We start from the raw sequence: 17,837 nt of genomic DNA on the forward strand, positions 1-17,837 counted from the left end.
TAATGGTTACTTTTATTTATTTCAACTCAGAATATTCAGTGAAAATTTGTTTAAAATTTGGTTAGAGTGATAACAGGATTACACCGATAATAACTAGTACTCCTTGCGTCTCAATTCCCGACCGTTCAGCTACAGGTTTAAAGAAAACAAATGGATGTAATCCACAGTGTCACGAGAAAATAACTTTGTTCTCACTTCTAAATTATAATTTCTGGTGGAACTGAACAAGCAGATAACTATTATAAATATTTTCTATCAGTATAAATCTGTTGTGTTCAGTGGTAGGGTGGTGATTAATTATGCGGATAACTCGCACGATCTTTTAAGATGCAGTGACTTACCAATGGAAAGCGTACATATATACTGTGTGTGTGTGTGTGTGTGTGTGTGACAGAGAGAGAGAGAGAGAGAGCGCGTTATTCTGAGCTATGTTCAAGCAAAAAAAATGTTGGTCTTTAATTTTGATTAAAATTTTAAACTCAAAAGGATTTATTTATTACACTTAATTAGATGCTCTGAAGTTTCAAACTTTGTACAGATAAAATGAAAGAACGCTGTTTTAAAATACTTTGTCCACAATTAACTCTACACGAAAATGTAGGCAGTTGCTCAGTGGCCTGAATGTTACAGAAAATGTTTAAGAGATTGAATAGTCCCCAGATTTTCGCAACTTCCGTTCAAGTGCACACGCTTAAAAATGTTCGTCTGCAACCGAACACCAAAAAAATTTATAATTTAAATTGCGATTCTTGCAGAATTCCTGTTTGTTGTCTCCGTGTGAGACTTCACACATTCTTCAGTCAATGTTGTTTTCGTCAAATATTCACTTTAAAACAATGGCGTGTTACATGTAGCTCTTTTCGTGTTGACGGAAGTGTACGTGGAACTACGGCTTGTCCTACGGCTCGACTAGGAACAACATTTCTGTCAAAATGTACGACCAGTGACTTTTTTGTGATGAGGTTAGGTGACCGTTTTAGCAAGTTATAAGTAGTTTTGTAAGATTATACATGAAGGGGAACACTACCTAAAGAGCTAGCTCCGCGTCGCTTCTAAATGGGATTATTTTTGGACAGAGGATTTGGCGTTTGGAATAAGCCACCTATCTGTCATTCATTAACTCCGCGTTTGTGGTGTCTCTCTCTCGTTCATTAACTCATCGGAACATTCAGTTATCACCAGCTGAACCTCTGTCTATTTTTTATTTAAAATGTGCGAACAGTTAATCATAATACATAATATATTGTAGCTGAAATCCTGCACGGTTTTGGTTCGGAAATCAATTAAGACGATTTAGCCTAGCAGTTGCTGTTACAATGGCCAGAGGATGGCAGAAACTCTGAAATGTGTTAATCGTAGGACGTCGGACTATAATAAACTTCATTTTTCAGACTTACTGAGATAGCTAGCGTTGTCAGTAAAGTTTAAATTCACTCGTCGATAGCTCGAGATTTAGTATTAGCTTGTGAATTCGAATTAACAGCAAAGAATCAGTGCTGTGGAAAAATGTCTCCAGTTCCTGTATTTCCTCTCATCATTAACTGTTGGATGTCAGCACTTGGGTGCGTAGCAACGCTCAAACTCATACCTGCCTTCAAAGAGCACTTCATATCCGCCAGGCTCCATGGCATGGACCTAAACAAAACCACCAAGAAGGAGATGTGAGTTTTCCCTCTGTTTGACGCTCATTCGTAATTGTACACTTAAGGCTTTTCCTCTTTCTCTACTGTCTGCGTTTACTGTCTCTAACGTTAAACAGTTAAGCAAACGGTGTTGAGGATTTGAGCTCAAGACTCTTTTACACCACCACAGCCGTATGACAGAGACGGAGAGTATTTGTTTTTGGTCATTCACCCTGACATGTGTCGTCCGCTGGAGAAAATCTATACCAACACCATAGCAAAGTTTAGCACACTAGATGTGAGAGAGGTAAGAGTGTCAGGACAAAAAAAAAGTGAGGGGTTTATGAGAGGAGAGGATAATGATCCACACACATCCTAATTCACCATTCTCTCGCTATCTCTCTCTCCCTCCCTCTCTCTCTCTCTTTCTCTCTCTCCTCTTTTCTTTGAGCAGCCCGGAGTCTCAGGGCGTCATTAGCGGGACAGTCTTCCTCATCATCCTCTTCTGCTTCATCCCTGTCCCCTTCCTCAGCTGCTTTATGGGAGAGCAGTGCCAACGCTTCCCACACAATGAGGTGAGAGGAAAAACCAGAGAGAACGGAACGCAAACCCTTTTCATTACGGACAGTACAGCCCAAACTCCGGCGTGCTTTAAAGTCCTCATTGGTGACTGAATATGAACAAGTAACAACGCATTTGAATATTTCACCGTTCGTCTTAGCCCTGCAGGTTGGGAACTGCCTGGAAGTCCAGAACTTTCCGTCTATAAGATGTTAATCCCATAGTGGTGCATTGATTGCTCACAATAACATATAAGATTTCATTTTCAGACTGTAGGAAAAGCAGGTTACACTCTTTACTCCTTATTCTGAAGACCGATTTCCCGAGGTCACTCTCGGGCTTCTGAAATCTCATGTAATATTAACATTATTAACGTCTATTCTTATCTTTCACATCATAATGACAGATTAACTCTGTTTGCTGACTGATTGATTACTCAATCCACAAGATAAAAAGACAAGTAATATTATAGAACCACACGTTGCTCAATCCAGAGACAAGCTAGCGTAAACAATTATGATTTATTAGTTTCATTACTAAGTCTTACTCTCTCTCTTTCATTATAATGTCGTCTGCGCTCAGCTGTTTAAACACCCAAACCTTGCCCCCCCCCCCCCCCTCCCCCCCCCCTCCATCGTGCAGTTTGTGCAGCTGATTGGCGCGTTGTTGGCCATTTGCTGTATGATATTTCTGGGCTTCGCCGACGACGTGTTGAACCTGCGATGGCGACACAAGCTCCTCCTTCCCACCATGGCCTCGCTGCCCCTGCTCATGGTCTACTTCACCAACTTTGGCAACACCGTCATCGTCGTTCCGAAACCTTTCCGGACCCTGCTGGGGATCCACCTGGACCTGGGTGAGGCTGACGAGTCCGCGGGCCTTTGGGACGGATGGACGCATGCATGCGTGATCCGGTTTTTTGTTTTGTTTTTTTTTTAACTGAGAAATGACTATGGACGTTACGTTTCGACAGATCCGCTTAGCTTTTGGATTGGTTGGGCCTGGTTTCTCAATTAAGGATTAGAATCGATTAAAAGTTTGGATCTTGTTTTAGAAACCGCTTCTTTGACCACAGTTTGTGTTTTTAAATGATAAAAAGTGATGGACTGGTATGTTCTGCTTTGACAGGTATTCTGTATTATGTCTATATGGGGATGCTGGCGGTGTTTTGCACCAATGCCATTAACATACTGGCCGGAATTAACGGCATCGAGTCAGGGCAGGCCCTCTTCATCTCAGGCTCCATCATCGTCTTCAACCTGCTAGAGCTTAGCGGTGAGTCTGGGGCTTTTTTTTTTTCTAATTTCTCAAAATTGAACTTGGATAACAGCTGGAGAAGAGAGGAATGTTTGTGGATGTTGACCCTTACAGGATGTTCGGGTCGAATTTGACCCATTTTCACTTCAAACATCTTTTTGATATTTCTTGACACCTTGAACTACAGGCAGTTTGAAAATGTAAACTGAGTATAGAGTTTGATTTGTTTTCAAAAACGGATGTTCCCGCTTGGATACATAGAAGTGATTTGGGTTGAATTTGACCCGGTAGGTCTGAAAGATAGTTGTGAGTGTTGGATGGTACAATGAGTTTGTACTTTTATGGAAGAAAAATGTGTGAAAATTTGCACTCACACTCAGCCAGACAGTCAGACACACACACACACACGCACACACACACACGGAACATCCTACAAGATTCAAAATAACTGTTTTTAATGGCTGCTACTCTTCAGTTTCAGCAGTTTAGTCTGAACCCATGCTCCTCACGCGTTCGCTCTGATAAGTGCCTTGACTTTTTATGGGCACGTTTTCCTTTTATGGGCACGTGTTCCAGCGCAGTGTTCTGAAGCGATCCGTAATAAAATATTATTTATGCATCTCTCACCGAGTTTGATTTGCGCCTAAATCGCCGTTCCCGTTTCCTTCCGTTTTTGGTTCTGTTCGCCCCGGTTCTGTCAGCCATCGTAACTCAGAGAAGTTCTCTCAGAGAATTCGTCAACATGCATTTTCACATTTCTGAATCGACAGCAAAAATGTTGTCTTTTTTTTTTTTAACGTGTGCCTTGCTAATATTGTTCTTTTGTATGTTCCATAGGGGATTACAGGGACGACCATGTTTTCTCCTTGTACTTCATGGTTCCTTTCTTCTTCACTACGTTGGCCCTCTTCTACCACAACTGGTTAGTTTGACATTACTTGCCTGTAGCAGCTGGGTTTGCACAAAACCTACAAAACTGCACTGTAGTCCCCGGGCCCTTTACTCATAGGTCTAGCATGACCGTCTTTCTTCACGTGTTTCTACGTGGTCCACCCCTCACCTGAAAGATTCTGGTTTGTCTGATCAGACGAGGGATTACGGAGTTTCAGGATAGTACCTAACAGTAGAAATGGAGTGATGTTTAGCATTTGAAGACGTGTAGCATTTGACACCGAACACCCGACATGACAAAACGCTCCTCAGAGACACTTAGTCTAAATCATTCAGTCTAAAAAAAAAAGTTTCTTTTTCTCTTTTTTTAATTTCTTTTTCTTTCTTTTCCTTTTTTTTTTTTTTGTTTATCTTCGCTCTTCCTCTCGCGTTTTTCTCCAGGTACCCGTCGTCTGTGTTCGTGGGAGATACGTTCTGTTATTTCGCCGGGATGACGTTCGCGGTGGTGGGGATTCTGGGACACTTCAGTAAGACCATGCTTCTCTTCTTCATCCCTCAAGTCATCAACTTCATCTACTCTCTCCCTCAGCTCTTCCACGTCATCCCCTGCCCCAGACACCGCCTGCCCAGGTAACTCCCTCTCTCTCTCACACACGGAAAACGGCCGTCTCCGGGATCGCGACCAAAATTCAGCTTAATCTGAAATAACGATTTAGAGCTCTGTTCTGTCGTCGACTTAAACGACCGTGTCATCACGATATGTACAAACCTTTAAAAACCTGTCTGTGACGTGATGTCTTACATAGAGTATGGTGACAGACATTGGGCGTAAATGCATTTAGCATTCTGATATTTTCTTTCTTTTTTTTATTTTTTATTGTTTGTTTATGTTTGTAAACACCGATGTTTTGGTGGTTTGCAGATTACAGGCAGAGACAGGAAAGCTTTGGATGAGCTATTCAAAGTTCAAAAGGAAGGACCTCTCTAAATTAGGAGAACTCATACTGAAGGTAAACTGCACCTACAGACAGTGTCCCCAGAGCCTCGAGAATGGTGATGTGTCGTGATTGTATTTTGACAAGGATTCTGGCCAATGACAACGTTCATATTCCACATACCTGTCTGAATTTCCTTTTACTCTCTGGTTCACAAGATGTTGTCATATCAGTCTCTTGTATCACATCTATTACAGTTGTATCTTCTTTGAAATTTTAAAATAGTATCTGTACTTTCAGATGAATTTTTCTCAATTAAAAGCGCACAGAGACCATGTGGTTGAATGCTGGTGCTTTGGTAAGGGCAATGGAAGTAGAGCTAAGGTGCAGTTCCACATCTCGTCCACTAGGTGGCAGAGACGTTATGGCTGTTAGACGTGCGTCGCGGCCAGGACGGAGATGATGAGTTTGTGGAATGTAACAATATGACACTCATCAACCTGGTGTTGAAAATCCTGGGTCCCACACATGAGAGAAACCTCACTGTCATCATGCTGCTTATACAGGTTGAGTTCACACAAGATCCACTTGTTTAGACATGGTATTATTTATCTCTGTGGGGAAATTCAGACAATAGGAAGTAAAACACAAAATCTAAATACTTGTATGAGAACAACAAAATAAAATCTAACTATCAGAATTCAGTAGGGGAAAGGAGACATGTTATGTTAATGATATGTGGACAGTAAGGTGAAGAAATTTTGAGAGAATGTTTGTTACGGTCAGACCATGGTGTGGTGTGCATTTATGCCCTGTTTCCATATCAGAACAGTGTTGTGTGTTCTTTTTTTTTTTTTTTTATAAAAATCACCATCAGTAAACCAGTTTGTCCTTTGGATTCAGTCAAATGTCACTGGCATTAGCAAGAAACTTTCTCCCAAAATGCCACTGAGTTTTTAAGATTGGTGGTAAAGCATTGGTGTTTCAGATCTATGTGGTTTGGTTTGGTCAAGATATTTCACTGACGTCTGTGTGGTCTCTCACACAGGTCCTGGGTAGCGCCGTTGCTTTTGGAATCCGTTACCATCTCGTGAGACTCTTCTATGACGTGTAAACACCAGGGGCACACTGGAGAGGAGAGGATGGACCACAGGGTCCGTGTCTTACGTTCAAACAAAAAAACAAACAAACAAATAAATAAACTAACAAAAAATGCCTCAAACAAACAAAAAAGGCACTGACTGTAGCCGAATGTTACCTTTGCCTCTCCCTTACAGCATACATAAAGGATCTGTTTACAACATTCACAGTTTAGCCCATGATTGGTCAAGGCCCAACTGAATGGACACTGACTGTGTAATCATGTTCAAGGAGAGTAAAGCTCTGGTTTTGAGGACTTGAACGTACTGGATTTTAGTAAGCACCAGAACAAATGTGATGGGGGGGGGGGGGGGGGGAAATCTAATCTTATAGTCAGGGTTGCTGTGTAGTATGGCAAAATGTAGCTGGTATTTTGAGAGGTCTCTCGTTTTCGTCTGTGGGTTTTTAGGAGAACGTATCTGCCTGATTTTGGCATAATTCTGGCAGAGGGAACACAGAGAATAAAGTTTTATTTGAAAATATCAGGTTAGGCGGTTACTTATTTCGGTTTATCAGATTTGGGGGTGGGAGGGGTATCTGTATTTGATGAGCTCTCTCTTTAAAGGATAAAATTTATATCTTCCTGGACCACACAGAGGTTTCATTTACTGTCCCTTGAAATAATTAAATATATATACATATATCTCGACTACGTTTCTTTATTTCGTCGTGATTGTCCATCAATGTCGATAAATGAAATGAACTGATCTGAACCCGCAAAATGACGCCGTGCTGTCCTGTATGGATTGTGACGAGAGTAATAACGTTCTGTATCGTTATAGATGTCAGAGGAGTTTCATCTCGGAACGTTTGAAAAGAACGACGTTTTCGGAGAGTCAGTACTCTGGCCGGACCACGTCGCTTTTTCAAATGATCTGATTGGTTTATTTTGTTGTGTGGGCGGGGTTTCGACCTTAGCTTATCGGTATATTCATTTTTGTGGGAAAAGAATGTCAAGGAAATGTTGACTGAAATCATAACAGGTGGGTTGTTTCGCAGGTATTCAAAAGTTTTGCAAGGCGTATAAACAATTTCTACTGGAAATATGGAATGTCATAAAACCTGTTTACTCATGGGTATTAACTGTTTCAATAACACCTAGTAACAAGGATCTAGAGACAATATTTCATTAACAGACCTAGAGGGCTAAGCTAGCGATGTTAGCTAACTTTTTGGTCATCCAAAGATGAAAACAGTTACCTTAGCAGCGGCGATATAGCTGAATCTATGCTACTGTTGTTTACTAGTTAGTTGACATCATCTCAGCAGAAAAGAAGACTGTTGTTTATTTCAGTTGATTGGGTACTGACGTATGGACAACTGCGTACTGCGTTTCAAACCCAGGCGTGATCAGAGATGGCACCGGGAGGCAAACGCGCGCGCAGGGAGGACACGGTTCTCGAGCTGGCCTGCGAGTGGGGCTCGTGCCAGGAGGCGTTCGATAACATGCAGGAGTTCTGCCAGCACGTGGAGAAGCATCACAGAGCGACGACCGCGGAGAACGAGAATCCAGACGTTCCAGGTAACTTCAAATGAACGGCAAATAACTTTGAGACTCTGTAACCCGAGGAATTTTTATTTCTTAGCTGGGGAGTCAAAACCTTAGTGTTACGCGCTGATTAACATTTATGGTCGCTACGCGTGAGGCAAAAGTCTTTCTTCACTCTCTGTACGATTATGTGCCTATATTTGGATAAGCTTTTCAGATAGACTCGTTGTAACTTACTCAAATGGATTGCGTGGATCGTCTAAGTTGACTAACCCCAGGAATCAAAACTGTCACTTTCGTTTTGTCTTTGTAAGCGTCGTTGGGACACCAACCACCACAGGCTGGTGTTCATCTTGTCAGCTCCAGACCATTATAACAGACCATTTCACTTGGATTCAGAACAGTCATACAAACATGTTAATGTGGTTGCCTGTTTTCTGCGTTTTCAGAGGAGGAGCACAGCTGTCTGTGGAGAGACTGTGGTTTCTGTTCGGTGGAAGGAACGGTGGAGTTACTGAGGCACATGCTCTTCCACTGTTACCACACGAAACTCAAACAGTGGGGTCTCTCCGTGCTTAAAGCGCACCCGGACATGGACTCCTGTTCCGTCGGCCTCCAGAACCGCAACATCGTCCCCGAGATCACCGATAACTTCTTCTGTCTGTGGGAGCACTGTGAGGTGAGTCGGAGGCGCGGACAAATCTCGTCGACGGAGAACCGTGGGGGAAACCGAGCGGCGTTGAAACTCTGCCGTTTCGTGCGCTGCGAGGCGCTTGTCGCTACGGCAACGCCTGGGCCCCTTTGATGAGTTCTGATTATTCTTTATGGTTGCTTTAAGGGCCGTAGAAAGTGTTGTCGAACGTATGCGGGAAAGATTGTGTGTGTGTGTGTGTGTGTTTGTGTGTGTTCCTGTGTCCGGCTGCTAGAAGAAGAATGGGAGGTTTCTTAACATGGTTTTGTTATCTCTTACTCAGTGAATAGCTTTTCGACTGAATTTGTAACCATTTCCCCTTCTCTCTCTCTCTCTCTCTCTCTCTCGCTCTCTCTCTCTCTCTCTTTCTCTCTCTCTCTCTCTCTCGCTCTCTCTCTCTCTAACAGACGAGCATGGAGAACCCAGAGTGGTTCTACAGGCACGTGGAGATGCATGGTCTGTGTCTGGAGCCAGATGAAGAGAACGTGCTGCACTGTGGCTGGAAAGGTACAGAGCACGTGATGGAATCTGACGCGATGCGAGATGGGTTTTACTGTTTTTATTTTTATGAATAAAAAGATTCGGGGCATTTTACGGAGTCTTAAAAGATGTAACCGGATTTCACTCTCTTTTGTTTTTGTTGACGAAATGATCTGGAGGATGATTTGACGACGGTTTGATGAATCGAGAGTCATCCCCCTTTTCTGCTAATGCCCTAATCTGATGGCTGTTCCCTTTGGTGTTTAAGACTGATGGGTGTATATAATCTAATGGCTGTTCCCTTTCATGTTTAAGCCTGATGGTGTATATATAATCTAATGGCTGTTCCCTTTGATGTTTAAACCTGATGGTGTACATAATCTGATGGCTGTTCCCTTTCATGTTTAAGCCTGATGGTGTATATATAATCTAATGGCTGTTCCCTTTGATGTTTAAACCTGATGGTGTACATAATCTGATGGCTGTTCCCTTTCATGTTTAAGCCTGATGGTGTATATATAATCTAATGGCTGTTCCCTTTGATGTTTAAACCTGATGGTGTACATAATCTGATGGCTGTTCCCTTTTATGTTTAAACCTGATGGTGTATATATAATCTAATGCCTGTTCCCTTTGATGTTTAAGACTGATTGGTGTATAATAATCTGATGGCTGGTCCCTTTGATGTTTAAGACTGTTGGTATATATAATCTGATGGCTGTTCCCTTAGATGTTTAAAACTGATGGTGTATATAATCTGATGGCTGTTCCCTTTCATGTTTAAGCCTGATGGTGTATATATAATCTAATGGCTGTTCCCTTTTATGTTTAAACCTGATGGTGTACATAATCTGATGGCTGTTCCCTTTGATGTTTAAGACTGGTGGTGTATATATAATTTAATGGCTGTTCCCTTTTATGTTTAAACCTGATGGTGTATATATAATCTAATGCCTGTTCCCTTTGATGTTTAAGACTGATGGTGTATATAATCTGATGGCTGTTCCCTTTGATGTTTAAGCCTGGTGGTGTATATATAATCTAATGGCTGTTCCCTTTTATGTTTAAACCTGATGGTGTATATATAATCTAATGCCTGTTCCCTTTGATGTTTAAGACTGATGGTGTATATAATCTGATGGCTGTTCCCTTTGATGTTTAAGACTGATTGGTGTATAATAATCTGATGGCTGTTCCCTTTGATCTTTAAGACTGATGGTGTATAATAATCTGATGGCTGTTCCCTTTGATGTTTAAGACTGTTGGTATATATAATCTGATGGCTGGTCCCTTTCATGTTTAAACCTGATGGTGTATATATAATCTAATGGCTGTTCCCTTTTATGTTTAAACCTGATGGTGTACATAATCTGATGGCTGTTCCCTTTGATGTTTAAACCTGATGGTGTACATAATCTGATGGCTGTTCCCTTTGATGTTTAAGCCTGGTGGTGTATATATAATCTAATGGCTGTTCCCTTTTATGTTTAAACCTGATGGTGTATATAATCTGATGGCTTTTCCATTTTGATGTTTAAGCCTGATGGCTCTCTCTCCCTCCCTCCGTCTCTCTCTCTCTCTCTGTCTCTCTTTCTGTCTCTCTCTCTCTGTCTCTCTGTCTGTCTCTCTCTCAGACTGTGAGGCGGCCTTTAAAGGCAGGTTTAAGCTGAGGGAGCACCTTCGCAGTCACACGCAGGAGAAAGTGGTGGCGTGTCCGGCCTGCGGCGGCATGTTCGCCAACAACACCAAGTTCTTCGACCACATCCGACGCCAGACCACCATGGAAGGTGAGGCATATGGGCTGAGGCCGTGGTTGTGTGGAGGGGTGGGCACATCTGGAGCTCTGTACAAGTCTGTCCCAGTCAACTGAATGTGGTTCCAGTCTCTCTTTTGTTTTTCCCCTCTTACTCTCTCTCTTTTGTTCTGGCAAAGTAAACCAAACTTTCTTTTTCTTACTCAGTGTTTCTGGTGTGTACAAATGTGTGTGCGTCTGTGTGTGTGTGTGCGTGTGTGTGTATGTGTGCATGTGTGTGTGCACATGCGCTCGTGTATGTATGTGTGTGTTTAGGTCAGAGGTTCCAGTGTTCGCACTGTTTTAAGCGCTTTGCGACAGAAAGATTATTGAGGGACCACATGAGAAACCACGGTGAGTTTATACTCATGTCTCTGACACACAGACACACACTTTCACTCACACACCTGTGTTAAATGAAGAGCGCTGCAGTTGAGTGAGTTGGTCGTGATGTGTGTTCACAGTAAACCATTATAAATGTCCCCTGTGTGACATGACCTGTCCCTCACCGTCCTCCCTGAGAAACCACATCAAATTTCGCCATAGCAACGAGAAGCCCTACAGCTGTGACTACTGTGATTACAGGTAATGTCACACACCCACACACACACACACACACTCTGACACCAGGGGTGGAGGAAAGCCCAGCTTCACTTTACTGAATTGTAGTTATATTCAAATGAAACCACTGTATTTCTGAAACTTTATGAGAATTGCTCTCAAAAATGGTCTTAGAAGTCTGTTTAAGACTGAAAAAAATCTTAGTGAGAGGCTGAGGGTGGGAATGTGTTGTAAAAACCTCTCAGGACACTTGTGAGTAGAGAGCAGGAGTGAATCACAGGACTAGGTCTTAAAGAAGAAGTACGACAGTTGCGCTGCCTTGAAATGATTTTCCAAAATTAACCACGCCCCGCTTCTGTGGCACAGGCCAAATCGAACTGCCAAAGCACCGAGTTATGGAATATCACTGTCAATATCACACACTTCCAAAATAAAAAAATCTTATTTCCAGACATAAGTGTGGCAGAGGGTTTCCTGAATTTGAAAAGTTTTGGGCACTTTGAGCAGTTTTAATACATACCGGCCCTGGATTATTGTGCATAAATAATCAATGAATGATTTTTAGATGAAACAAATGATCAAGCAAATAATATCTGGAATTAAAATATTAATCTAGTACCTGTGCACTTATAAACTTTGTGTGTGTGTGTGTGTGTGTGTGTGCGTGCGTGTGTGTGCGCGCGTGTGTGCGTGTGCATGTGTGTGTGTGTGCGTGTGTGTGTGTGTGTATTGTATTTCAGTTGTAAGAATCAGATAGACCTGCGGAAACATCTGGACACACACAGCAGTGAGCCAGCCTACCGCTGTGACTACTCCAACTGTGACTACACCACCCGCTCTCTGCACTCCATGAAATCTCACTACAAACGCATCCACGAGGTACAACACCAAAAACACACACTACAAACGCATCCACGAGGTACAACACCAAAAACACACACTACAAACACATTCACCAGGTACAGCACCAACAAACACACACTACAAACACATTCACCAGGTACAGCACCAAAAACACACACACTACAAACACATTCACCAGGTACAACACCAAAAACACACACACTACAAACACATTCACCAGGTACAACACCAAAAACACACACACACTACAAACACATTCACCAGGTACAACACCAAAAACACACACACTACAAACGCATCCACGAGGTACAACACCAAAAACACACACACTACAAACACATTCACCAGGTACAGCACCAAAAACACACACACTACAAACACATTCACCAGGTACAACACCAACACACACTACAAACACATTCACCAGGTACAACACCAAACACACACACACTACAAACGCATCCACGAGGTACAACACCAAAAACACACACACTACAAACACATTCACCAGGTACAGCACCAAAAACACACACACTACAAACACATCCACGAGGTACAACACCAAAAACACACACACTACAAACACATTCACCAGGTACAGCACCAAAAACACACACACACTACAAACACATTCACCAGGTACAACACCAAAAACACACACACTACAAACACATCCACGAGGTACAACACCAAAAACACACACACTACAAACACATTCACCAGGTACAGCACCAAAAACACACACACACTACAAACACATTCACCAGGTACAACACCAAAAACACACACACTACAAACACATTCACCAGGTACAGCACCAAAAACACACACACACTACAAACGCATTCACCAGGTACAACACCAAAAACACACACACTACAAACACATTCACCAGGTACAACACCAAAAACACACACACTACAAACACATTCACCAGGTACAGCACCAAAAACACACACACTACAAACACATTCACCAGGTACAGCACCGAAAACACACACACTACAAACACATTCACCAGGTACAGCACCAAAAACACACACTACAAACACATTCACCAGGTACAACACCAAAAATACACACACTACAAACACATTCACCAGGTACAACACCAAAAACACACACACACTACAAACACATTCACCAGGTACAGCACCGAAAACACACACACTACAAACACATTCACCAGGTACAACACCAAAAAACACACACTACAAACACATTCACCAGGTACAACACCAAAAATACACACACTACAAACACATTCACCAGGTACAACACCAAAAACACACACACTACAAACACATTCACGAGGTACAACACCAAAAAACACACACTACCACCAACACGTGTCTCAGAGTGAAGACGTCGTGTAACACGTCCAGTACCCGAATGAAGCCCTCCACAAAGTCCCGCCGCTGATGTTGCCACAACACTAAACCCACTCATATAATATGTATAAAGTCCCAGACGGCAGAACCGACTACGGTCACGTTCTTTACACTCCCAGCGCGCGCTCCACCTTCATAAACATCCCCTCACCCAGCTAATTAAACGACTTCCTCAGACACAACATGACGACTCTAGTTAACAGTCTCACCTCCGCGGCAGAACTGCAAACGAGGGAAATGAAAAGAAACATTTGGACCTGGCACAGAGCACAGGCTCATAATTTCACAGGGTTTGGTTTTTTTTTTTTGGCTGCAGGAAAAAAATAAAGGAAGAATTCCCAGAGTGGGAAAAATGTCTCTCGGACGCGAGAGCTGGATATTTTAGTAGCGTTTGGATCGCTGCCTTCCACTTCAGAACATGCATTTGTTTTAAGACATCAGACAGAAAAAGTAATAGCTTTTTATTTTAAATGTTCCAAAATAAATATCGGCCTGTGTTACGCAGCTCTCATTCTCTCTCGCTACAAAATACGTCTATGATGTCACGCATTCCTCTACAGATGACAATAACCTGGAACCCCCGTCTGCTTTCTGTTTGAAATTTTACTGAGAAACAGTCAGAGAGAATGGCAACCATGAAACAGCGGCTGTAATAATGCAAAGGAAATTTGGGTGAAAAATGAAAATGATGTGGACCTGTTGAATAATGTATTTGGAGTAATCCACAGATGCTCAGTCGTCCTGTGGGATGTTTATATCCTATATGCAGAAATAGCGTCAGTGTTCGTTACTAGAACAGGAGCAGTTTGTCCTTGATGAGGGCACGGTAATGAAACATAATGTATGTTAGTTTACATCTGTACTGTATGTAGTGTGTGTGATATCACTGCTTTGGGGTTGTTTTGGTGGTGACTGCTCTCTGCTGTTGTGTGTCTGTGTGCGTGTGCGTGTGCGTGTGTGTGTGTGTGTGTGTGTGTGTGTGTGTAGGGAGACTACACGCCTCGTTATAAATGTCACGTGTGTGAGCAGTGTTTTACTCGCGGAAACAACCTGACCTCTCACCTGCGTAAGAAACACCAGTTTAAATGGCCCTCAGGACATCCCAGGTTCAGGTAACACTCTCTGTCTCTCTCTCTCTCTCTCTCTCTCTCTCTCTCTCTCTGCCTCTCTCTGTCTTTCTCTCTCTCTTTCACTCCTTTTCTCTCTTTCTCTTTGTATTTTCTTCTCTTTCTCTTTCACTCTACCTCTTATCTTCTTCTCTTTCTCTCTCCAGCTTTCCTCTTTTCTTTTCTTTTCTTTTCTTTTCTTTCTTTTTCTTTTCTTTTTTCTTTTCTTTTCTTTTCCTCTTTTGTCTTTTTATCTGTCTGTCTGTCTCACCTCTTTCCTCTCTCAAGCCCTTCCCTTCATCTCGTCCTCTCTCTTACTACGGCTCAGCCCCATCATACTCTTTCTCTTTCTTTCTCTCTCTTTCTTTCTTTCTTTCTTTCTTTCTTTCTTTCTTTCTTTCTCTCTCTTTCTTTCATTCTCTCTCTTTCTTTCATTCTCTCTCTTTCTTTCATTCTTTCTCTCTTTCTTTGTCTCTGTCTTTCTTTCTTTCTCTCTGTCTTTCTTTCTTTCTTTCTCTCTGTCTGTCTCTCTCTCTCTCTCTTTCTTTCTCTCTCTCTCTCTCTCTCTCTTTCTCTCTTTCTTTCTCTCTCTCTCACTCATTGTCTCTCTCTCTCACTCATTGTCTCTCCCTGTCTCTCTCTCACTCATTGTCTCTGTCTGTCTCTCTCAGGTATAAGGAACATGAGGATGGCTTTATGCGCCTGCAGCTGATCCGATATGAGAGCGTGGAGCTGACGGAGCAGTTGATGAGGGAGCGACAGGGAGAGGGAGACAGCTCCGAGGCTGCTGTCCAATCCGAAGGCCTGCAGCCCGTGGAGGAGGCGGAGTCAGCCGGCGCGGGCGACTACATGGGGCGGAGCAGCGTGACGGAAAGGATCGAGGGAGAGAGGGACTGCGTAGCAGAGGAGGGAGCAGTGACAGATGAACAGGGGGAGAATGTTCTCTTGGTTCTGACAGCTGGGCCCGCCCCGGAGGCGGAGTCAAAGAGGGAGGATGCCGTGATGCGGCAGCTACAGGACACCGCCCAGCAGCTGGGCATGGAGGTAGTCTAGCCCTGCCTCCTCTGACTAGAGCTCCGCCCCTTTTTTGCCACTGACTGTTAAAGGCAGAGGAGGGAATAAACTCAATGACAGAGACTCAAAGAGAAAACACTGAATCTGAACTCATCAGTCTGAAGGCATGTTACTGCCTCTCCTCCTCTACCTACTGGTTCTCACACCAGAATGGACAGAATATGAAGAGAGCAGAGACATGCATGCTTGTACACAGGTGTTTTCAGCAGGGGTGAGAGAGAGAGAGAGAGAGAGAGAGAGAGAGAGAGAGAGAGAGAGAGAGAGAGAGAGAGAGAGAGAGAGAGTGAATGAGAGAGTGAGAAAGAGCCTGAACGTTTAGCGGAAAAGAGCTGGACTGTCTTATACAATTACACACGTCTGCCTTTGTATATGAGATTATCCAGAGTGTCTCTGGCCCTGATGGTACGATGGACGTTTATCCGTCTCTGGCCCTCTGGTTCTGACTCACGTTGGGCCTGGTTTTTTGGCCCGGTTTGCAGTGTACAGTTTTATATTCAGTGTTCATCGAGTTGCTTTTGAACTGAAATGAAATTGTTTATCTTTGCTGAAGAAGTGGTGCACGCCTACATGGAAAGCCGTGAAATTTGATATATGAAGGTTAATGAGGAATTGGGAACGTGTTTGGTCAGTGAGATGGTTTAATGGGTTTGATTCGGCAGCTTGCCGTGGAGACTCGCCGCGGTGCTTTTGATATCCCGCGACGCTTTGTTGCTGTGGTTACGGCTGGAGTGTGCCACTTTACGGTGAAATCGAGTTTCTGTTTTACACGCCCGGAACCGTTAAACCGCAGTGAACACGGCGCAGAGCCTGAGACATAAAACATCTGGATCCCTTTTGTTTTATTTGGAATAAATTATGCTAACTAATGAATTCATAATTGATTTTTCTTTTTTTCGTGTGGTGTAATTGCCGCCATTTCATATCCACACAGCAGGGGAGCTTATATGTCTATACATGCTTGTGTGTGTGTGTGTGTGTGTGTGTGTGAGAGAGACAGAGAGAGAGAGAGAGAGAGCGCGTTAGGGAGGGAGGGAAGGAGGGAGGGTGAGGAAGAGAGAAAAAGAGAGAGAGAAAGCTTTTCTGTGCAAGCTAATCCACTTTGTTCTGTCTCTACTGGGTCTCTCTGCACTGGTTTTGTCTCTGCTGGGTCTGTACTGGTCACATCTGGAACCTCTGAGACTGACTCTAGTATAAAAGGACTGGTCGTCCACTAGGGATCAAACGGTACACAGTATGTTGTCAAACCGTTCGGTACATCCCCTACTGCTCAACACGCAAACGTGAACCGTGGTATTACGATATGCTGGCGTCTTTCCCATAGCTTCCAAAACTTGCTTGTTGCGCTGCAGACGACATGTATGTTGTACATTCATATCCACAGAACATCTCTGGAGCCTCTCAGAATTTCCCTGGTGCCTGTGAGTGCTCTGTTTGCAAAGATGAGCTGGAGAAGAAAGGGGAGACTAACAGATGTTCTCTCAGCTGTGACAATGACGAGCGCTAGCCAGACAGAGAGAAGCAAATTTGAATAGGCACCACCATCTCTCAAATCTTCGGGTGGAGTATTGGGGACACACGGAGGGGACAAATTTTCAAAAAGATTTTGAAAATCAGGTTGTAATATTATGAGACTAAAGTTGTAATTTAATGAGAATAAAGTTGTCATAAAAAGTCGAGAGGTACATGAAAACTGTGTCATAAACGGATTACTTTAGTAACTCTTTTTGGAACCAACAAAAACGCAACTGATCGTCACTCGGGCTTTTTGAATTCTGAGGCGCAGGTGCACTTCCTGCACACATCACCAATACACAAGTCACCTCATTGGACAATGAGCCTGTCAATCGTCACTGACCTGTACTTCTGTGTTCTTCCGTTAGTTTGGTAGCGACCCTGAATCTCGAAAACCTTTGGCGCCATGCCAGCCAATCCGCTGGACGCCCAAACTTGAAAGAATCTGGTGGGGTAAACTTAGGCATTCTG

General features: G+C 43.1%; 2 protein-coding genes across 2 annotated transcripts; both read left to right on the top strand.

Annotated features, from left to right (window-relative positions):
• The first annotated feature begins 777 nt into the window (after window positions 1-777).
• On the top strand, window positions 778-7,015 carry dpagt1 (dolichyl-phosphate (UDP-N-acetylglucosamine) N-acetylglucosaminephosphotransferase 1 (GlcNAc-1-P transferase)). Its single transcript, XM_030792549.1, has 9 exons — window positions 778-1,661; window positions 2,077-2,197; window positions 2,826-3,039; window positions 3,312-3,458; window positions 4,278-4,362; window positions 4,773-4,961; window positions 5,254-5,341; window positions 5,677-5,832; window positions 6,315-7,015. The coding sequence occupies exons 1-9, from the start codon at window positions 1,507-1,509 to the stop codon at window positions 6,378-6,380; spliced, it is 1,221 nt and encodes a 406-aa protein (XP_030648409.1). The 5' UTR covers window positions 778-1,506; the 3' UTR covers window positions 6,381-7,015.
• A 305-nt stretch (window positions 7,016-7,320) lies between these two features.
• On the top strand, window positions 7,321-15,999 carry hinfp (histone H4 transcription factor). Its single transcript, XM_030792817.1, has 10 exons — window positions 7,321-7,389; window positions 7,751-7,928; window positions 8,345-8,574; window positions 8,994-9,093; window positions 10,701-10,853; window positions 11,135-11,212; window positions 11,323-11,443; window positions 12,160-12,298; window positions 14,662-14,786; window positions 15,452-15,999. Exons 2-10 carry the CDS (start codon window positions 7,763-7,765, stop codon window positions 15,831-15,833), a joined length of 1,494 nt encoding a protein of 497 aa, XP_030648677.1. The 5' UTR covers window positions 7,321-7,389; window positions 7,751-7,762; the 3' UTR covers window positions 15,834-15,999.
• The last annotated feature ends 1,838 nt before the right edge of the window (window positions 16,000-17,837 follow it).

Source organism: Chanos chanos, chromosome 15, assembly GCF_902362185.1.
Source record: "Chanos chanos chromosome 15, fChaCha1.1, whole genome shotgun sequence".
NCBI classification, from domain to species: domain Eukaryota; kingdom Metazoa; phylum Chordata; class Actinopteri; order Gonorynchiformes; family Chanidae; genus Chanos; species Chanos chanos.

Coding starts and splice junctions, on each gene's coding strand:
- hinfp (XM_030792817.1), top strand. CDS start 7,763: ATGGCACCGGGAGGCAAACGCGCGCGCAGGGAGGACACGGTTCTCGAG. Junction 7,929..8,344: donor CGAGAATCCAGACGTTCCAG/GTAACTTCAAAT, acceptor CTGCGTTTTCAG/AGGAGGAGCACAGCTGTCTG. Junction 9,094..10,700: donor GCTGCACTGTGGCTGGAAAG/GTACAGAGCACG, acceptor TCTCTCTCTCAG/ACTGTGAGGCGGCCTTTAAA.
- dpagt1 (XM_030792549.1), top strand. CDS start 1,507: ATGTCTCCAGTTCCTGTATTTCCTCTCATCATTAACTGTTGGATGTCA. Junction 2,198..2,825: donor AACGCTTCCCACACAATGAG/GTGAGAGGAAAA, acceptor TCCATCGTGCAG/TTTGTGCAGCTGATTGGCGC. Junction 4,962..5,253: donor CCCAGACACCGCCTGCCCAG/GTAACTCCCTCT, acceptor GGTGGTTTGCAG/ATTACAGGCAGAGACAGGAA.